Here is a 23174-nt window from a genome sequence, read left to right as displayed (position 1 = left end):
CAGATTGTTTGCATCAAGTTTACAGAGAAATTAGAAAGGAAAAAACAAATTACATTGGATTATATCTAAACAAAACCTGAATATACTTTCTATTCCAATAAAATGCTTGGCACCCTTTTAATAAATAAAATTACTTCAGGCTGAAACTCTATATAGTTTCAATGAGTTTATTTTACAGGAGTTCCCTTTAACAAATAAGCACAGGTCCTGGGAGTGGTTACTCTAATAATTAGGACAGCCAGTTCCACCTAACCCTATTTCTATGAGGACTCACATCGTGTCTACCTGGAAGTTGCATCTCATTAGCAACTCATACTGTATTTTATTTAGTTTCGTTGACAGACATAAACTCTACTGCATTGTCCTCGTATTGGTTTTTGGAAACTATGGAGTCGAATCCTCTTGTTTCCAAGGGTGTGACTGGATTTTATGCATGCTTCCACCTGGCTGGCACAAACCAGCTTCACACAGGTAAATATAAAACAGCCTTAGTGTGGCACACTGATGAATCTAATAAACTTTACCGAGAAACTGAATTATGTTCAGGCAAATTATAGGGACAGAACAGGGATGTATTTCATTTCACATACTAGCATGAGCACAACTTGACAAGAAGTTTTGCATTATCTATATGACACAGGACAAGAGAAATGGTCCAATCCAGCCTGAGATAAACTCTGTGTACGAGAGGAAGTCAGACCTGCTTTAATTTCTTCTGAATTTTCATATCTAACTGAAATGGCAAAGTTAGAAAGTTAAAGACCTTACACTGGTCTTCCATTAATGAGCAGAGACAGGCACTTCCAAAGGACAACGTAAGGATCTCAGGTGGGTTGAAGCACTCTTAGACATAGCCGTTTCTCTCTAGTGATGCAGCTTTCAGTGCTGCATTATGAATGTAGAAATTTTCAAGGAAAAATGTCCCCTAGTCAATGCTTTGAGTGCTCTCTCTTCTGTTCCAGGTCTTTTGTCTTTCCCCAGTCCTTGACTGTGTGTTGGATATTCCACCTTTGTCCTGTGCAGGCCCGCATTACGAGTCTGTAAGAAACCAGATCGTTTGCTGTGATTTCAAGGCATCTTGTAGTGCTCCTGTTGATTACGGCTGATCCCTGCAAAAGGAAGGGAAATATGAGAGAACCTGAAGGCTTATAAATTTAGTGTTCAGTCAGGAAGCAAGTCTCTTGGCCTCTACAAATGTGTCTGAGAAACACTAGTAGGTCATAGACCTGAAAGGAAGATGCTGTGTTTTCCTCAGGCTAATGATGCTTATGAAACTCCAAGTCATATTAAAATATATTTAGAGGTTTATTTTGTATCTGTACTGTATCCTGTTTTGAAAGAAGAGAGCTAATAACAGGTAAGAATATTAATCTCTTATCTCTAAGTCAATATTTCAGGACTATTGTGAATGGGCTGGGGTGTGATTAAGTCAACTCATCATGCCGGAAATTAGGCTTTTCCCAAGGGGTTGGCCACCACAGCAAACAGGATCTCACCCGGCTCCCTCAGGCAGCCAGTTGTTTCACTATGATAATGCTTGATGCACACAAGGAACTGAAGGTTTACTTTTAAGGTGAGTCTAGATCCTCCAGAAACATATCTGCACTTTTTTCTAAATTTTGTTGTTACAGACCAGACAAAGGAAAGCCCATGTTAGTGGAATTTTTAGAGACTGCGTAGGTCTATATTATTTGGTGCACATCACTGAAACCTTTGTCTTTCACCAATTCAACTCCTCTACTCTCTACCACTCTCTCACAAGATTTGTCTCCTGCTTCGTTTTTTACTGAGAGGGGGGATACAGTAAAGAGGCCCATACATTACATGTAAAATTAAGTAATTATTAATTACAGAAAGCTAATAAAGTTTGAACTGCCTGAGAAGGGAGAAGCTGCATGGCTTCCTTTCCCATCTCTCCCTCCACCATTATTACTGCTGCCCGTTCATCCTGCCCCAGCAGCATGGCAGTATCTCTCTCAGACTAGCTGACTAAGCTAGCATTATCATATTCTGAATTCAGCAGCACAGAATACAGAACGTGAAAGCATCACTTGGAATCCTAAGCATATCAGCATGGAGACAAGTGAACACGGTGCGATGGCTCTAATCACCAACTGTAACCTGAGCCCTGAAAATATGAACCTGGCCTGACCTTCAACAGTTATTTTCATGCTCAGACACTGGTACAGAAGATGGTACCAGGGAGTGAGCAGGATGAGGCATCAGCTCACTTTTTCCCCTAAGACCAGCAGGTCCCATGAGAAGGCTGGAAGACAGGCAGCGGAGAGAGTTCACAATGTATAGTCATACCATCAAAAGCTACCGAGGCACCTGGGCTTGCACATTTCCTGCCCATTAGCTGACCTGTGATAACTGAGCAAGTGAATGTTTTTAGCCAGCCCAGATAAAAATTAAGACTTAAACCTTTAAGTAAAGGCTCAAACCAGCTGATTCTATCAAGACAGACATACAGTTAGACAAATAAGTGGCTATGGTTCAGATAACAAGTGAAAACTGCTTAAATTCTGTTAACTCAGCTTCGGTTGTGTAACCATCCCCCCTTTTTTAACATCACACATCCCTAAAGAATCAATACCCTTCACTGTAACTCTTGCAGTGGCACCTGCAAGTCTTGAAATTGAGGCAACATTACTCAGAAGCAAATATCTTTGCAAGCCAAGTGTCTAAGGATTCATTATAAAGGGAAAGCCTATTGAAATGTGAGGATATAGGAAGCCACCTACCTGCTTAAAATCCCAGTGCAAATTCAGGCCTTTATTCACAGCTGTATCACATTGCTCTAAAACTGGTAGGTCCCCATTCCCAGGGTCTGTTAGGCATCTATCAACTGTATTCTGCCGGGCCCGTAAACCTCCTACATACATTTCTCCAGTGCTGTGATAAAAGATGTGCTGAAAGGGAAGGTGACACTACTGTCAGTGAATTAAGATACCAAGGAAATCTCAACAACAGATGATAGCAGACAGTTCAAAAACTGATATTGAGAGGTACCAGCTGTGCAGCACCACCATTCACTGATCTCTCATTAATTAAACTAGGATGAATTTGGCCCTATACATCTTTCTGCTTTCCAATGAAATAAAGCAAGATGCTTGCAATGGAATGGTAATCTTTAGCTTCCCTCCTACTGAGAGGACAGGCAGTGAGGTGTGAGGAAGAGCTCCACCTCTCTCCCATTCATCCCACTGATCTGTTAATCAACCAGATCAATCGGCATCAACATGAAGTCTCACAATTTTTTGACAAGGTTAAGCCAAAAGCCTTAGTTTAATGCACTTACATCTCCACAGGAATCTGCTCTGCTGCCAGTTGCACTAAGGAACAGAATTTAATAAAGTAAAGGTTAATATTCCATAGATAATAGGTTTGAAGTGCCTATTTCATGGACCTGTGGAGGACTGAAAGGAACAGTTAGCAACAGCTCATATGCAAAAATCTGATCAATTGCTTGCATTACCTGTGGTGAGTATGCATGACAGGGATACATAATTGGTGTGTTTCCAGGGACAGGCCCTTGATCAATACAGATGTCTTCTTTCAACGTGTTTTTCATCTGCAGAATAAACCAGGAAATTTACCGTGAGGATCAGCGATCCTGCTTTCAATTCCTCACCACTAATTTTAGAAACTGTCCTGAGAGCAAGGTTACTTTGTTCAGAGCTCTGCATCGAATCCTGAAGTAGAAGATAAAATATGGGTTTAGAAAATAAATCTAATATCACCTTTGTAGAAATGATTAATCACGGCAAAAATCAAAAGCGAATCTAAGGTTCAAAGACCCATTGACATTGTGCTATGTAGCACCATTTCAGAGGTCACCAGGCAGCTCCAAACGGGTGAGTACCAACTGCCCAGCTCCATCAAGGTATATAAGCTTGGGTCTAGAAAATGCCTACCTATATTAAGAAGCCACTGCAGCCTGGATGATTAGTTCTCTCTTTTGAAAATAGTGGCCTGACTTCCAATGTATTGCATGCAATCTTGATTCGTGTCTACCTGTTTTCCACATTATCCTGCTAACCACTACAGAAGAAAATCCATACTATTCCATTGAAAAATTCAGGCCCTTACAAGAAGATATTGATCCATTCTTGTTGGTCAATAGATGAGTTTTAAATGCAGTAACACATACATGCATGTTAAGCACTTTCCCAAACTACTGTTGTACTCCCATCAGTACATACACAATAAACACAATTTAGAAATCCTAGACTGATAATTAATATGAAAAAGACTTTAGAAAAATTTAGTGTCTAGAAAGACATGTAAAAGTCTTTTTAAAGTTTGTGGGAAAATATATCGTAATCAGCAAAACAGTGTTCACAATTCTTCATAAAAATAGAGCTAATGAGTTGTTCCATATTTCAAATAAATAGACTCAATACTTACTGTTCCATAGCCAACAATGTTGGGAAGAAATATTAAATTAGGGTAAATGTTTTTTATGTACCAGTCAAAGCCTTTACAGTTCAGTTTTTTCCTTAGCTCTTTTCTGGAAGAAACATCTCCAAAGTCTATTCCAGGATTCTGTAAGAACACCATATTTAATTTCAGAACATTAAGGTGGCCTGAGGAATTCGGGAAAATACAGACTTATTTCTCCATATCGTCTATTTGTAACATAAAGGATATATTTAAAAGTGAATTTTTAAAAAAGTACATTTTCTTAAACTTCAGAATTTCAGAACATATTTTGTCTAAAGGCGCCAATAAATTACTGAAAAACAAACATGCTATGACTTCATAAATATAAAGAATATCCAAGTTGCATATGGTTAGGAAGTAGTTTCCCTATTTCATACTGATAAAAAAATCATTTATCTCAAAGTGATAAACAAGGCAGAGCTTGTTAACAACCTTAGTTTGATCAGTGGTCTGTTGACTGTGATGCTCATCTCATGCGGGAGCAATCGAGATTCAAATGGTTGTTTCCAAGACTATGTAACTTCTTATACAAAGTGAAACAGCTCCAGCAGGAAAGTTTGTTAGAGATCAGTCCAACAGGAGTTTATACCCTGTCTTTAAGCAGTTCTATAAAAATACAGTCTGTGGCCTGAATAAATTAGGTTAGGAATTTCAAATAGACTTGAACAGTCTTTGATGACTGTCATTTTCACATGAAAAATTCCAAATATTTACAGTAAAAGTGAATTAATGGGGAAGTTTATTGTTTTGAAGTTTTAACTTATGCAATATCACTACATATTTTGATTTGTTTCTTTAGTATCTATTCAAGAAAACACAAAGAAGTAGGAGGCTAATCTTCATTAGATTCATAAATCCACTGAAATGCAGGCTAGGAAAATTCATAGTTTTCTTTTATTAACTGAAATGATCAATATTCAGATGACCTGGTCTTGACACTTCCAGTATCTTCAACAGTTTGTACAGGAGAAAAGTTATAACCATATTCAGAAGTACTGAAGTTAATCGAAACGAGAAAAAAAAAAAAAAACAACTGTAATTTAAAGGATTTAGACTATTATTATTAAAGAAAAGTTCTTCATTTCCTGGTATTACCATTTTTTCAACCTTCCAAGGTTGCTAGAAGATTTTCCCCTTTCACCATATCAATAATTATTAACATATCAATATTAATATATATATTTTTTTTTCCTGCAATGACTCCTATAACCACACTACGCCTCTTTTTCTGTGACCATGTGCTCCTAATTTGACCACTGTTGGACTCTGGATTCCAATTTGAAACACAGAGAAACACTGCCACCTCAATTGGAAGATTCCATGCAAAGTAAACCATGTACTTGTAGTCATCCATCCATACTTCAGCCACCCGCAAGGCGTTGCGTTTCACTGCGATGCTCAAGTCTGGCAAGTAAGGCTTGTGAGCTCTTTCTAAATGAGCGATTCTTGAACAGGGCAGCACTTCTACTTTACCTCCACACTGCCAGGCCTAGGTCAAGAAGAGAGAATTTGAGGCAAAGTTACCTATTTATTCAAACTCTTTGCATTTTTTCTTGAAGAGCTCCCATCTCTGCTCCCCCCACCAGATAAACTGGCATGCCCTCAGCATTCAAAGCTCTATGTCCTGGCTTGGGGGAATGAAAAGAATTTTTCAATGCCTTTCATTTCTACTGTGTATAGTCCTATCGCAGGTCCAGGAAAGTAAAGGCATATTCTTCCTTCTTTTTCTTTGCCATCAGTATTAACAAAACTACTCACCAGTTGCCTGTGGCAAAGCACTTGGGTCAGTTGACGTAGATACACAAAGGCAAACTGGCACGTACCTACAGCTGATCTCACTAGGAGCTAGACTGCTAAATACCATGGTGGCTATGGGCCTGAATCCTTCAAAAGCAGTAACATTGCCCAGGACATATCAAAAGCAAAACTGGCCCTGCAAAATCTTATACACCAGGGAGAAATGAAGAGAAATTAAAAAAAATCAGTGAATTCCTGGAAAATACCTACATGAAATTCAAGCAGATACCTAAGCAGGCCACAATTAATGCTTCAAAAGCACAGAAGGTCCAGAACAAACACACCCAATCTTTGTGTTTTAACTGAACTGATTCTCCATTATTTTCACCTCCAGCATTTTCGTAAATGACTACAGAGTAGACACACATTGCCACCACTGAGAACGGTGCAGGGTAATAAATATTAAAGTGTAAATGTTTGTTCATGCAACAGAACTGAAATATTAATTCACAGTCTGATTCACAAGACATGAGGTGTATGACGTGACATTTCAGTCTCACAGAATCTGAAGCATGGTGTCTTTGGCCATGTCTACCACGAGTAATGGAGAAATCTGTCAACACCTTCAATATTGTATCAACCCAAGTTAGTACATCGACATAACTCAGTGTGATGCCTTACACACAGGGGTTTTGTTTAACACAGCATTCAGCACGTTTGGATGATGGTTGCTACGTTTCCTCTTGATCTTCTCTTCTACAAATCCAGAGGAGGCCACAAAGATGATCAGATGACTATACCCCTATGAGGACAGGCCAAGAGAACTGGGACTCTTCAGCCTGGAAAAGAGAAGGCTCCAGGGAGACCTTATAACAGCCTTCCAGTACTTAAAGGGACCCTAAAGGAAAGATGAGGAAGGGCTCTTTATCAGGGAGTATAGGGATAGGATGAGGGGCTAAGTTTTAAACTGAAAGAGGGTAGATTTAGGTTAGATATAAAGAAGAAATTCTTCACTATGAGGTGATGAGACACTGGAACAGGTTGCACAGAAGTTGTGGATGCTTCCTCCCTGGAAGTGTTCAAGGCCAGGTTGGACGGGGATTATTTGAACAGCCTGGTCTAGTTCCAGCCCCCCATGGCAGGGGTGTTGGATCTAGATAATCTTTAAGATCCTTTCCAACCCAAACCATTCTATAAAATCAGAAAACCTCATTTAGGCCTATTTCTGCTATAATGTCATATATTGGAGGAACTCTATTTGTCCTCTTTCCTTTCCTTCAGATTATTTAATTGTTCCACATATTTACTGATGTATGGTCCCAGAACTCAAAACACAACTCCAAAAGAGAACTTAGCAGTAGAAAAGAAAGATCATCAATGCCATCATTTCCCATCCAGCTGCAGAGCCACGTTGACTCATACAAAGTCTGTTACTCACAGCTCTTTTCTAGCTGGATGTTCCCCAGCCTACACCTCTGCAGCTGTTTATTCCTCATGTTTCTCCTAAATGCTGATGTTTGTCTTCTTTGCATAAAATATGCTACCCTGTTACAGGGAAAGAAAAAAAAAAAAAAAAAAAAAAAAAAAAGCCTAGATTTGTTTGACATGATTTGTTCGGACAAATATATGTTGTCTGTATTATCTTTTATGTGTTTACTAATAGATACCAGAACAAAGAAGAAAAAGCTGTAAGACCATGAGGAAATGCCCCTACCAGACCAATGGTCCATCTAGCCTAGCATTCTGCATCCCAAAGTAATTTCAAGCTTATTCCTGGGGAAGGTTAAGAACAAGACAAGTACATGTGTTACCTCTCACAGCTCTCAGTTATTTTAAGGTCAGGGAACTTTCTGCATATTCCTGTGATTTACTTCTGTTTACTAACTCTGAGTAGATTTTTCTTCCATGACTGTTCAGCTTCCCCACAAACGTCTGCAAGATTTTAAGACCCATAATACCATTTGCAAGGAGTTCTGCTTCTAATCTGTTAGTCTGGTCTACTACTGGAAGAATGAAATACCTCTTCCTCATGTTTGTTTTGAAACTGGTTACTGACTTTTTTCAAATCCCCCTAGTTTTCATGTTTACAGAGAAAGAGAATAATGAAACTCTTTTTTCCTAGATGTTTAAGTCTTGCTAGCAGGTTTATAATTCTCACATCCTACCATCCTTTTTCTTCTTTATAGAGATAAGTGCTATATTCATTTTTTTTTTCTTCTCAGGTCTTCTAGAATATCTCCAACCATGACTACTTTTGAAAAAGACTCATCAATAGAATTTTAAGTGCTCTAACATGTTCCCTATTAATTAGACACTCCAGATAAAACTGTTCTGGAGGAGAACAAAAAAAAAAAAAAAAAAAAAAAAAGGAAAAAGGAAAAAACAAAACAAAAACCTAAAACTCCTCCATTCTTGATTGAAGACAAAGTTGGAGAACACATTACCTTCTAGGGCAGACAGACCTCTTTCTGGTTTTGATTTGTTTTTTGTTTTGTTTTTCCTAATAGATAACTTCATTTAACTTGATCTTATCTTGCTCTCCTGCTCTGCATAGAACATCTTACAAGACTCGGTATCTCGGTATTTCCTCAGTGAACTAGGTTCTTTGTGTCAATAGGCAAAATCCTTAAGAAGTATCAACAAAAGCCTGCTGATGAGTCTTAAACACTTTTGGAAATCTATTACTTCCCTTTGGTACCCAAAATAAAAAATAATTGCTCTGAAATATTAACCCATATTATGCATTGGACTATAGTCAGCAGTCTGAGTGCTTTCAAAAAAAATTGCATGCTGATTTTCACTGTCTTTCAGAAAAATATTAAAAAATAAGCTTACCCTCAGGCCAAGTTCCACATTTTCTCCTCCATATATGTTCATTCCACTGTCTAGTACACCAATCTCACCCAGAAATTTCCTATCTGCAGCAAGAATCCCCATTATAGATGGGCTCCTGAAGAACCAAACAAGTAAAATTAGAAAGAAGTAGCAATGACAGAAATAAGTAGAGTCAATTAGCCATCAGTCACATCTTGAACTTCCACCAGAAGGACTCCAGCTGTATCCAAGAGAAAGTAACAGATTTAATTCAGAACAACATGTGGATCAACATTCAAGAACACAGAAGACAGCAAATAACTTAATCAGTAGTCTAAAAAGTGTGATCTAGTATTTTTTAAAGAATTAGATCTATTTTGAGAGGAAATGTAACAACAACTTTCTCATATTTAAAGCAAGAAGAAAGAAATCAGATTAAACTGCAATAAGGAAGAATGAGGTCAGGCATTATGAAATTTTACCTAACATTAAGGAAACTTAAACATTAATGCCCATTGCCAAGAGGGATTGTGGAATCACTCACTGTCAATTGAGATTTTGAAAGACAGACGAGGCGATTGTTTGGCAGAACCAATTCCACTGTGGATTAATCCATCCTAGAGGTGTGGGAAAGGGGACTGAAAGGGAATTTGGTACTTTTTTGATATGCCCATTCTCTATCAACAAACCCACTTCTATTTTCTCTGGTCTAATTGTCCAAATCCCCCATGAAATATTCTTTAACCTACATTTGGCTTGCTTTCATTCCATTCTCCTGCCCAAATGATTAATGCTCACTATATGATATTTTTAATACATACACATGCCAATTTCACCCATAGTTTATTATCTAGGAACCTGTGCAGACCTATCTCCAATTCTTGGCTACCAGGTACAGTATTACACAAATGAAGAAATCTGCCTTCTCATCTGACAACACAATACATTATTTTCAAATGTTTTCATGGTGTCTTTCTTTCTCAGGAACTACACAGTAAATTTTAAAGCCCTTTATATAAATAAGTATGGCGGGTTAACCTTGGCTGGTTGTCACTAGGTGTCCAGGAAACCAGTCTCTCATTCACCCTTCTCAGCAAGACAGAGAAGATAAGAAGGTGAAAAAGCTCATGGGTTGAGATAAGGATAGGGAGGTCATTCACCAGTTACCATCACCAGCAAAACAGACTCAACTTGGGGAATACTAATTTAATTTCTTGCTAATTAAAAATAAAAGAGGATAGCAAAAGAAACAAAACCAAAAGTAAAGCACCTTCCCTCCACCCCCTTCTTCTTTCCCAGTTCAACTTCACTCCTGACTCTTCTATCTCCTCCTCCTGCCCCAAGCAGGGTATAGGGATGGAAAATTAGGGTTCTGGTCAGTTCATAACACTTCATCTCTGCCACTCTTTCCTCCTCACACTTTTCTCCTGCTCCAGGGTGGGGCTCTCCCATGGGATACAGTCCTTCAAGAACTGCTCCAGAATGGGTCCTTTCCCACACGGTACAGTTCCTCAGGGGAAAACTGCTCCAGCATGGGTCCCACATAGGCCAGAAAACCTGCTCCTGCCCGAGCACTTCTCCACAGGCTGTAGCTCCTGCCAGGAGCCTGCTCCAGCATGGGCTCTCCACAGGTTGCAGCTTCCTTCCTGGCATATCCATCCACGGGGCCCTCCACGGGCTGCCATGTGGATTATCCAGTTTGACGTGGGGTCCTTCATGGGCAGCTGTGTGGTTAAGGGCTCCAGCGTGGGTCCCTCCCTGGGCTGCCATGTGGTTGCTGGCATGGTCCTCCGCATGATGTGTGGGGGCAACATTCTTCACGATGGTCTCCTCCATGGGCTGCAGGGGAATCTCTGCTCCGGTGCCTGAAGCACCTCCCTCTCCTTCTTCACTAGCCCCAGTGTCTGGAGGGCTCTTTCTCTCATATTTCTTCCTCAGTCCTCTCACTCACAGCTGTTGCACATTTTTTTTGCCCTATTTTAAATACATTATTACTGAGGCAGCACCAGCATTATTGATTAGCTCAGCTTTGGCCAGCACCACGTCAGTTTTAGAGCCAGCTGGAACAGGCTATGTTCAACATGGGGGGCAGCCCCTCACATCTTCTCATAGAAGACACCCCTGCAGCCTCCCCCACTAACAAAGCCTTGCTATGTAAACCCAATAAAGTAAGGTAGGACTAGAAAAATCTGATGACTATATCTTATGTTGTGTTAGGGTTTTTTAATGCTGTTTGATAGATGGCTGTTAATAGCTAAGGGACAGTCAACAACATTTGACATCCTTGTAGAACAAGGAAACAAATGGGTTTATAAATTCATCACGAGATGGCTGCTGGTATCATAGTACCTGCAACCATCTTGTGTTGAATAAATAAATTAATCTGAGCAGTTAAGGAAGGCATCAGGAACAGAGGCAAATATATTGTATCCTAAGACTAACAGTAAGGGGTCTTTTTAAGTATAACACCTGTGTGTATTGTGCTCATGTCTTTTTCTTGACTTTGTGTGATACACAAATGATAAGGGTTGAAAAAGGCTGCCCAAGATGACTGTAATCATATGTCACTCCAACATCTTCAAAGAAAAAACTGTACAACTTGAATCCAAGTGAATCCTCATAGCTCAGACATGCAGTTGTCCAGCAAAGTTTAGATTCACTCCATATTGTTGGGCAAGCATGGAGAAGGGCCACAGTACATCTTGTACAGTCAATAAATATTGCTACCACATTCCTAGCTAAGGAACATAAGACAGAAAAATCAATGACTCAGGGATTGCCCGAAAATCTGACAGCAGGATCAGCACAGAGCAGATCCTGTAACACAACCCTGCAACTGGTGGACTGAGATTTTCAGGACTGCTAAACAACCCATACTTCCAAACCAACTATCTAGATATAATGTGTTTCATAGGTATCTATCCCGCCACCCATAAAACATTTTCCTCTCTCTACACTGGATAGAATATATCTTGGCTCACTCTCAAATGCTGTTTACACTCACCGGACTGGAGCTGTTTCATCTTTCAGAGCATACCACTCAGCTGGTAAAGGTTCATAAAGGCACCAGAGTGCCCAGTCAAATCCGTCTGCAGCCACTGCATACTGAAGAAGCTCAAAGTCATCAAAACGAATATTGTCAAATACTGGTGATATTATAACAGTGCGGTCTTCTTTTAGTCGAGACAAAATAGGTTCAGCCCTACCAAAATTAAGAGAGTCTATTCAGCTTGAAGAAGTGGAAATCTAATAAACAGTACTAAACTTTACCACCTGTTTCTAAAACTGGATTAGTTATTTAAGTCAATGATCTTGGCCTCTACAAAAAGTTACACGACAGTGTTAGTAACCCAAATTGCTAATGTCATGGCTCAATTCTCCCTTCCATTAGGCTGCTTCTGCATTTTGACTGTCTCTAATCAAGCTAACCGTAAGTTCCTGCTGGGTTTATTGCTACCTGGATCTGCTTCCTACAGGCTCCAGAGGGTCTTCAATACCTTTATGAGGGGACAAGAAGAGAAAAAGAAAGGAAAGAGACTCTGAGGGGTGTTGTAAGCCCTGAGGTTGATCATTCACCATCTTTCCCCTGTGCCTTAGTGCCATGACTGATGTATGAGGGAAGGGTGTGACCGATCAATGAACCCCTACAATGAAAGAAGGCTCAGAGAACATAGTCAAAGATGACGTGCTCATAAAGCTCAGAGAAGAACATAGGGACTGACCACAGATATAGTAAAGGAAGCTGAATTTATCCCCACACCAAGGGGACTGGAGAATGGTCTCTGTTGCAGATAAACAGCAGTATCAGTTGGGTGGGTCAATGGGTTATGTACATGGCATTCTAAAAATAATTACTGGAAAGTATTACCTTCCTAAGCAAGAGAGACCAACATGGGGGAAGTGTATATGTGGCTTAGCCCAGCATAGAATATAAAAATCAAACACCTAGAAAAATGAACTTTGAAGAGAACAACATGCTTGAGTTGGCTTCCACGCATGTATTCCTTCCCAGCAACTAGAGGTGCCCAGCATCTTGATGGTGAACACACAGAGTGTGGTAATGTGAATTCTGTTTGTATGCTGATTCAACCATATCTTGCAATTTCTATATTGTGCTTGTGTTGTGATTTCAGTATATTGTTGTATCACTTTTCTAAACCAAAATCTCATAAATTTTCAAATAAGTAAACTTATTATTAAAATATTAAACCCTCCTCATGTGGAAGATTTAAAAGAACCTGGTCAGAGACTATTTGGCTCTGGCAGAGGGAGTCTTTTTGCTGGACCCCGAATGTTGTTAGGCCTGAAAGAACTGACCTTACCTCTCCCTACATACTCTTGACAGCCCAACTTATCTCGATGAGTCGTGAAAGCCATAACTAAATGACTTCACCATTACCTTTAAGACCGTAACAAGGAGTGTTATCGAGAGAGAATGAGGGATCTGGACCACACAGAGCCATTTTGGCCTGAGAAGGGCTGGGAGAAGAACCTTGCTTCCAGAAAACAAGACAATGTGAACAATAATCATCCAGTGAATTCAGTAACCCAGAGGGGAGAGAATGTAAAGAGATTTCACATAAAACTGTACCATAGATTCACTACCAACAGAATGTAAATATCCATCATCAGCCACTTATTTTGTCTCTATTTGTAAAAAGAGTCCTGCAGAACTACGATGCACTATTAAACTAACAAGCAGCAACAAATAAACATCAGCCAAAGCTGGAATAAGAATCAAGCCAATTTAAAGTCATTGGGTATTATGGCTGTCTAATATAAATGGCCACAGCTGCTGGCACTGGAACTAAATAACCTGCATCATTCTTATGTTATTTCACCACATGAAGTCTTTTTTTCCTAGAAATGTAATATGCAGAGAAGGTAGGCATTTCTCTCTTCCTCTTCACTAAACATCTTACTCTGTTACCTGTCTGCTTTCCTATTTATTACAAGGAACTGTATCCTTTTTCCTCTCAGAAATAAATTACTTGGTGGCTGTTAATTAACATGTGGCAGGCAGAAAAGGAGAACCATTTACGAGATGCCTGTCCCAGCTACACAGTTATACTCCTTGTCCATTTCCCTCCCCCTCCTTAGAAGCCCCCAAGTCTTCATAGTCTTACCATGCCACATTCACTTCAATATGGGCATCCAAAATTGCAACAACATCTGCAGTTGATGCCTCCCAGCCAGAAATCCGGGCTTGTGTTAAGCCTTGTCTTTTCTGATGTCTGATGATCTTCAGCAGCCCAGGATGCTTTGCATTGTAATTTTTGATGTGTGTTTCCAAAGGTCCTTTCAGATCATCTAAAAGCAGACCCCCCATATTTTAATAATTAAGAAAAAACCAAACCAAAACAAACAGAACACAAACGAAAACAAACAAAAAACCCCAACAACAACAACGAGTCAATCAATATTAGGAAATGGAAAAGATTACGTAGGTAATGGTTTTCTAGCTTCCCCCAGTTCCAGACCAAAACCTGATTTGTTCTTTGCAGCAGAACAGGTAGCATTATTCAGGTACTCATGAATTCAGAAGGCTTATTTTTAAAACCAGCTTCCATTCCAGGAGTTCAATTAAGTACCTAAATTTCATTTACATATAGTGCTATTGTATGGCTTCTAAATTATAAGCAAATACATCAGTATGTCGAAAATTTAGACGAGTGCCATAAGAGTAACCATTTAGCTGTCTTAGTGCAGTAATTTGTGTGTATCTTCTACCATGTGGAAAAGAAAAAAGAAAACAAACAAGCCCTGTGAAAATGTGAAATGCTCTTATAAGAACTGTAGGCATGCCAACTCCCTCACCAAAGTTAAAAAAAAAAAAAAAAAACAAAACCAAAACCAAACCAAAATGAACAATGTCAGAGAAAAAGAATAGAAAGTTGAGACCTCTTAGCATCATTTTGGAAACTCAAACTCTTGTTCCACCTAAACTGACATGTTTTTCTAACAGTCACAGAGCCTTAGAAAAATGAGAAATCAAACACATCTCATCAGACAAGGGAAAAAGACCACCCTTAAGACCAGGGGCGTGACTGTTTCTTACAGACAATTTTACAGTGCTTTGTTCAGCTCAGTTTTAAGAGCAAGAATGCACCCGCTGCTTCCCCTAGGAGTATTTTCCACAATCCAAGACACCACTCTTCAAAGAGTTTTCAGCTACCTACAGAGATCGTTTTCTTAGCTTGCTCTTACTGTGGTACTGTGCCTGATGAGCCATTGATGGTAAATAGTCTCCCACTTCAATTTTTAACATTTTCAAATAGCGGCAGAGCATCATCCTGTTCCTTATTAGCTGCCTTTTTCCAGGCCATTAAGGTGTTTCATTTTTTTCCTGCACTCAATTCACTTCTTAATTTTGAGTGGTCTACTCTATGTGTGGCCAAAAGGCCACCAATATTCATTTATTGCAATAGTGGCATAAATTAGCAAGACTCCTGTCTTCCCTGAGTCACTTACCATTTGAGCTGTAATCATCTACCAGGACGATTTCTTTCAATAAATGAGAAGGTGTTCGGTTAATTATACTAGTAATTGCACGTAAGATGATTGACAGGGCTTCATTCATAAATATAAGCACAACACTGAGAGTTGGAAGATCTTTCGGGTATGTTTTCATTTTACAGCTGTAACAGAAGACAAACAACTTCATCACAGTTTCTAAAGAAAGTCAGAGAGCAAGGCAGCTTCAATAAGGCAGAGTTGGTATGTTGGGCTTAAAACATGTAGTGAAAATCTGCATGAGAGTGGGAAAAAAAAAGGAATTTTCAAATCCAAGATTTGTTATTCATTTGAGTTGTGTTATGTATGTATCTAAACCATTGGGGTAAAGTTAAAACTTCTGTTAAAACGATTACTGTTTCTCAATCCAAAATAGTTATAAAATACTGAGACTAAATACAGTTAACTCGGTCAGTGATGATTAGCTAACAAGGCAGTGGACATGCGAGTGAAATTTGTCTTTTTGCATTTACAGAAGGAGATGACAGTAGCCAAACTTGACAACAGACAAAAGCAAAGTAGATAATAAACCCTTTGTACGTGCAATGAAGTAGTTAGGTCTAACTATACTTATAAACTGACATGCGAGAAGGATTCTTTTGGACAAGGGATCTCTTCAGAAATTCTTGACAGAGCTTCAAAAATCCTTCTTACAGAGTAAACCAGGCCTTGTAGAATTCTATACAACCCCAGAATAAATTGTTCCCAATACTGAAACAAACTTGGTTTTTGCTATTTGAACACCTCTGTACTTTCTGCTTGCTGTTAAAGACTTCTTAATTATTTTTTTTAAAGTATATATTTGGGATATTTGTCGGCTCTGCTAATTAGCATTCACCCCCTGGCCACAGGGGAGATGGTAAGGACTGGGTCTTCTTTGTAGTGCTAAGCACTAACTCTCCCTAGAGCAGACAACAGAGCGTAGCTGGATTCTGAAGCTGATCCTTCCCTCCCCTTAGAAACATGCTCATGAAAGAAGTACTCAGACTGTGAGTCGGGCAGCTCCATAATGCAGCTGTCAGAGACAGGCCTATGCTCCAGGTAGACCTCTACAGCGGCAACCGTGCACAAATGGAATGCATTTCTGTCGGAATTTCTCCATTAACTTTATTACCCATTAGCGCAGTATCTGCAAAAGGCGGTCTCTGCAAATACATCTTTATGATGTATTTGTATTTCTTTACGATGCCAAGCAGAGGAGTGCCAGGCACTTCTCTCATTCTTTGGAATCAAGCAGACTCATCACGTGCTTCCTGCGGCCACCCCGGCTCCAGGTAGCTCTCTAAAATGATCCCCCAGCAGAGCGGGGGTTGCTGCCTCACCGCTGCACAAGGTCTGTCCCCCTGGGTCTTCTCCTCTGCAACGCTGCCCCACGGACACCCACAGTTACAGGCAGCTTATTACTGTCTGCCCTAGATGAAACTGGGTCCGTCTAAGCAGGGCGATGAGGACCCAAGTTGCATAACCTGCTCTTTACACTTTCCCGAGGGCTGCCAGTGAGACAACTCCCCTTTTCCCCAAGTTCGACATAGTTAATTCACTCCCAGTTCACAATCCTCACTGCCCCCCACATCCATCAGATTTAGTTCAAGTGACCATAGGTACAAAGGTGTAGGCTTGCAGTGTATCTGTGACATTCTTGAACATTTATACCAGTTAAGTCCTGTAAAGCTTACTATTATCTTTTGCAATAAATTGTATACCATATCATACTATACAGAAAAAAATGTGCTTGCTTTTTGAACAGATACTTGGTTCCTAATGAGGTTTTTAACAGTTACTTATGCCAGCCCCCATAGTACCCTGGTCTGCTTAAAAAGTATTATCTATGGACTTCATGAACCAGTGAATTCATGGAAAAAATCCCTCAAGCTTCCTCTTACGAAGTGGACAGCTTACTTACATCTTAATCTTTTAGATGTTCACCCCATTATATTTTCCACATAATTAATCCTTAGACTCTTTAATAACTTGAAAGGGAAACAGAGAGAAAATAAGGCTATGAGAAAACTCACAAAGTCACTGGTCCATTATGTCTCTGACTATAATACCAAAGATAACAGTGCTGTGCCTACAGTACTACAGAGAAGAGCATTAGAGATTCAGGTCAAATGCTGAATCATCCCTCACCCTTCACAGAACCAGCCAACAATTCGTTCCAGTCACCTCTCCTGTTTGATTTCTAATGATCTTTTAATAAGCAGTACAGGTATCCCTCCACTTGTGGTCTACAACATCGCTAAGAGAAACAAGCATTGTGTTAAAAAGGATGGAATTTTACAATGTAGGGGTTTATTTCTTCATTGATTATATTTTGGGGGGTTTCCAAGGCGAGGAGGGGAGGGGAGTTAAAAACCACCACTTTGGTTATCTCAGCATGTGGCTTGCACAAGACAACATAAGAGACAAGAGAAAGAATGCTTCAGATGTCCTGTGTTTGGGGCTTAAATAAAATGTAAACATATCTCATATCTGCTGAATACTATGGTTAATTTTTCTCATTTTTACTGACAGTTAGAAGTCCTCTATCAATTATAATGTTAACATATTATTTTTCTTAAGTGTCTTCTCTACGTTGTGACTTCTTTTCAGTCTTTGGAGTATTACAGGTCTAAGCAAACTTTGGGAAAAAAACATAGAAAAGTCCCTAAATATAGAAAAGTCCCTAAAGAAACAGAGCACAAATTGAGAGCTGTTAGTAGATTAATTTTAACTTAGTCCAAAGCAACATGGATTCCTTTCCCCTTAATTTCATGTCTCCTTGCGAATGTAGAGAGGGCTTATACTGTACCTGGGAGATCTGGTGTCTTTGATAGGTCGATCCAGAGGTAGATGATCACTGAGGTAAACATTATACCCATAATTTAAGAACAAATTCTGTGCAACAGTTTGCTCCTCCTCCCTTAAATCTGTACCCCAGCTTTTGAACAACGCTGAGTCTGGGTACAGCAAACGGTGTACAATCTTCTTTTCCTCCTCTATGTCATCAGCTTTGCGTACTTCAGTCTTGGAGTTATCTTGCAGCTTCAGATCTTGTTCTATTTGTTTTATGTCTTCACGGAATGCTTCCACTGATTTTGCTGATTAAAAATAAAAGTGAATTGATTATAACAGCAACTGAGAACACTCTCCATCATCATAACCGAGACAAATTCTCCTTATAACATGGCAGGTCAAGAGATGCATGAAGTTACAGCTAAGTTGATATTCACATGAAAGTAGCACCAGACCCTTCCTCCTCCATGAGAACAGGTTTTAAACCTCACATTTCACAATACCCTGCATCGGATTCTGCTCTCAATTGCACAAGCAAGGGACACTGCACTGGCATCAGTGGAGAAATCTGGGAGTAGCAACAACACAAAAATTGTTAAATCAGGCCCAAAACATTTCCTTGATGTTATGCTTGAGTTACATTATTGTATTAATGATTCATAAAGAGATTCTTATCTAGCTCAGGTTATTGAAATAATATTTATCTTGAAGGTAAATACAGTAAATGAGGCCTTTGCCACCTCCTTTAACAAGCTTACTGGACAAACTCGACTTCTGCTCAGAAAGGTTTGAACAGGTGAACCCTAATCTCTCAAGGTTTTATTAGGTTCATAATATTGTGCCATAAAGAAAAGGCACAAATAGCCTACGTGAGGTTGTTTAGGTCACATTGTTCCTGAAGGTAAATACAATAAACAAGCCCTTTGCAACGTCTTTTGAAAAGCTTATTGTCAGTTTTGACTTCTGCTCTGTCAGAAACCTTTGAACAGTGCAACTCCTAATTTCTCAAGGTCTTGCTAAATTTACAATATTGGACTGTGCCATATGAAAAAGGCCCAGAAAAACCTATGTGAGTTAAAGCTTTCTACAATAAAATTACTGTCTTGGTGAATGAGGGGAGAGGAGTGGCTGTTGTTTGAACTCAAACCAGGCTTCTGACACCGCCTCTCACAACACCCTCATGCACAAGGTGAGGAAGTACACACTAGGTAAGTGGACAGCAAGGGAGATTGAGCTGCTGAGATCAGGAGGTTGTGATCAGTGGCACAGAGTCCAGATGGAGGCCAGTCACTAGCGGCGTCCTCCGGGGCTCAATACTGCTTCCAGTACTGTTTTAATATGGTCATTAATGACCTTGAAAATGGGGTGGAGCGCGCCCTCAGCAAGTCTGTGCATAATACCAAACTGCAAGGAGTGGCTGATACACCAGAAAGTCTTGCTGCCATTCAGAGGCACCTGAAGAGGCTGGAGAAATAGAGCAACAGGGACCTCATGAAGTTCAACATGGGCAGGTGCAAAGCCCTGCACCTTGCGGGAAGCAACCCCTGGGATCAACGCCAGCTGAAAAGCAGCTTTGCAGATGAGGACCTGAGGGTCCTCGTGGACACCAAGTTGAACACGAGCCAACAGTGCACCCTTGTGTCAAGGCTAACAATACACCGGGCTGCATCACCAGAAGGTCGAGGGTGGTGATCCTTCCTCTACTCAGCACTGGTGAGGCCACACCTGGAGTACTGTGTCCACCTCCGGGCTCCTCAGTACAAGACAGACGTGAACATACGAAAGAAAATCCTTCAAAGAGACACTAAGATGATTATGAGGCTGGAGCATCCGTTAAACAAGGAGAAGCTGAGAGAGCCTGAGAAGGCTTGGGGGTGGGGGAGATGTTGATGCATATAAATATCTTATGAGAGGGACTAGCAAAGACAAAGGAAGATTCTCCCCGTGGTGTCCAGTGAAAGGACAAGAGGACCTAAAATACAGGGAATTCCGTTTAAACATAAGACTTTTTTTTTTACATTTTTTTTTTTTTTAACTGCTGAAGTGACAAAAAACTGGAACAGGTAAACCAGACAGGTTGATAAGTCTCCATCCTTATCTCTCCAAGATATTCAAACCCCAACTGGATGATGTCCTGCACAACCTGCCCCAGCTGATCATGCTTCAAGCAGACTAATCAGTAGAATAGACCATCTTCAGAGGTGCCTTCCAAACTCAACTATTAGACCCCATGACTAAGTATTGAAGTGAAGATTCCAGCATTCTTTCAAATGTCTCAAAATAACCTACAAAAATATGCCCCACTGTTGTTGCCCATGAGAACAGCTGCCAGTGAACATACTGTCAGCAATAACAGTGACATTATGGGATAACTGGTGCTTGGGATAGGGGATATTAAACCTGACCAAATTGTACAGGGAAAATTTCTCAGCAAGTTCAAGGGTGCCCCAAGTGGCATTTCAAACAGCTAGTTTCAGGCTCAGGTGATCAACACAGTCAAAGTTTCTTCTTCTGTTCTACATAGTATGCATCTAGCTCTAGTGTGAGGAGATGTGGACAATGTGACAGTCAAAGCAATGCCAGCCATCAGGGCTCTGGCTGCTTTAGCCCTCCTACCACTGTTGTGAGGCGATGAGATTCAAAAGACATGAAAAAAGTAGGAAATCAAGGGGTTCAGAGGAAAAGAGGTGGATTCTTCACCCCTTAATTCAGATGGCTCTATTGTACCCACTCAGCAATAGTCCAAACTACAACAGATACCTGAAAACAAGGTCCAAATTCACAAACACTGAGAAAGAAAAGGCCCTTTCTAAATTAATATCACTCATATCCAAGCACATCTGCTGGGATGCAGTTGTCCTTTCAATGTCATGGGATGAGGGAGACACAGTCCTGCCAGCAGATATCAGCTAATACCACTTGGGAACACAGTCCAATTGAGCAGGTGATTCAGAGCTCATCAACGTATTTTCCTCACAGCAACTCCATTGTGTCTGTGCTCCAGGTACACAAAGGAAAAAAGACAGAGGGAGTAACTGTTCCCCTTGTTCACCCCCACAGCAGAGGCTGAGGAAATGGGGCATTTTCAGTTTCTCTCAAAAATAGCTTTTTATGGCAATCAAAATAATGACAGGAATAATAGCCACCTGAGATTAGTATGCTAGTACAATCACCTTGAAATTGCTTAACACTTCTGAAAGAGTTCAGGGTCAGGAGCCGTCTAAAATGCAGAAAACCACCATGATGACTCTGAAAGACTTCAGTGTTTTGTGTATGAGTAGAGAAGGTCTCACTCAAATTCTTTCCAAGATTACAAGGAAAAACAAAACAAAAAAAAAAATAAAACACACACAACAAAACAACACCACAATCAAGTGTCCAGGGAAACTCAAACAAATATTATCACTGCTAGCTATTCTTTTATCCTTCAGGAAATCTAGATACCTAATTCTCAAAAACTTAAGCAGCATGCCATTTTACTTACAGAGGTTATGAATGTTCCAGTCCAAATGGTCCAGTCTCTGAAGGATGTTATATTCTTGGCTCAGAAATCTAGGATTAACTTCCAAGGAATCAAGTCGTCCCTTTCTTTGTTCTTGCAGTAAGTGCACAAGATAACACACAAAACCTGCATTCACAATTACCAGTGCAACTTTATGTGGTCTCTTCCAAGGTGCCATCGTAAGGTTGAAGAAACTCAGTGTTCTGCTGCTGGTTGGACTTTGTCGTTCTGTGTCTGCACTGTCTTTCCAAATGCACTGCAATTTCAAATTGCCTCTACCTCACTGAGAGATAAAACTGCTCAGATTAAGTAATTAACTGAGTCTAATGAGTCATAGAACTGATGGTGATAAGGTACAGTTTACAGGTGCTTTCACATGCATGCTTATATGTATCTGTACAAGTTATTAATGCCAGAGAAAGCAGGCAGTTCTCACTGGCTTGTGTAATGAGCCACGTGAACCAAGCAAGCACCTCCAGTGATGCTGTAGGAAGTGCAGGGCTGTTGGGCAGCTGTCGGAAAACCTGTCGTGCCACAAAGCACATGTACACACAACGACAGGCGGAATAAACTGCAAGGCAGTCTTATCTTTCCTGGTCATTAGCAGCTGGGGAATTTTGAACATAAGTAAACAAAAATGTGAAAATACATTGAAATGGATTTTCCATCAGTTTTTGAGATGGCTGGAAGAAACAGTGACTGGCATAGGGCACTTCACAGCCCCCTCCCACACAGGCCATTCCTGCAGTTTACCACTACCAAAACCCTGCCAGTCATGCCTAGCACATATATGTGAACTTGAAGTAGTGCTCACATCAACAACTAGCATATGGAGCTTTCCTTTCCACAAAAACACCAAGCTTCTCCATGCTTCCCAGTGTTGCTGTCCCAGTGCGGATCCTCTGCTGGCCACGGCTCCTCGGGGCTGTCTCTGCCCCAGTGTGTGCCCCCATGGGCCACAGTCCCTTCAGAACCATCTCCTTCCAAAAGTGTGTCTGCAGCCCCATGCCACCCCCTCAGCAGTCCCCTAGAGGTGTTTCCTGCCTTACTGGCTGACAATCTTTCTTATGTACATCAGTCCATGGCCTCTTCCACCACAGGGCAGCCCTGCAGCCCCCTGCTACAGAAACCCTAACAGTTATGCCAGGTACATATTGCTTGAAACATTACTTCAAATTCACATCACTAGTGTATAATCCCTTCCCCCCCCCCCCACGAAAACCATCACACTTTGACCTGATACACATGAAAAGAGAAGAACCAAGACTACTGAAAACCAAATCAATCATGTATGCCAGGAACCCTCTACTATGCTAATTCATGATGGAATTAAAAGGGGGGGGGAGGGAGGAGATATTTAAAAAAACAAACCAAAACAACCCACAAA

The 23174-nt window shown here is 40.4% G+C and overlaps 1 protein-coding gene across 1 annotated transcript; it reads right to left on the bottom strand.

Moving 5' to 3' along the window:
* Window positions 1-221: 221 nt before the first annotated feature.
* On the bottom strand, window positions 222-22040 carry GALNT8 (polypeptide N-acetylgalactosaminyltransferase 8). Its single transcript, XM_009965519.3, has 11 exons — window positions 21770-22040; window positions 18302-18590; window positions 15469-15635; window positions 14124-14307; window positions 12002-12199; window positions 9019-9133; window positions 5750-5935; window positions 4411-4548; window positions 3479-3574; window positions 2745-2912; window positions 222-1109 (listed from the first exon to the last, which is right to left on the bottom strand). Exons 1-11 carry the CDS (start codon window positions 21963-21965, stop codon window positions 930-932), a joined length of 1917 nt encoding a protein of 638 aa, XP_009963821.3. The 5' UTR covers window positions 21966-22040; the 3' UTR covers window positions 222-929.
* Window positions 22041-23174: the final 1134 nt, after the last annotated feature.

Source organism: Tyto alba, unplaced genomic scaffold (assembly GCF_018691265.1).
Source record: "Tyto alba isolate M040663 unplaced genomic scaffold, T.alba_DEE_v4.0 Super-Scaffold_21, whole genome shotgun sequence".
Classification (NCBI taxonomy): domain Eukaryota; kingdom Metazoa; phylum Chordata; class Aves; order Strigiformes; family Tytonidae; genus Tyto; species Tyto alba.
Note: the sequence above shows the minus strand (reverse complement) of the source record. Positions and strands in the feature narration are given on the sequence as shown.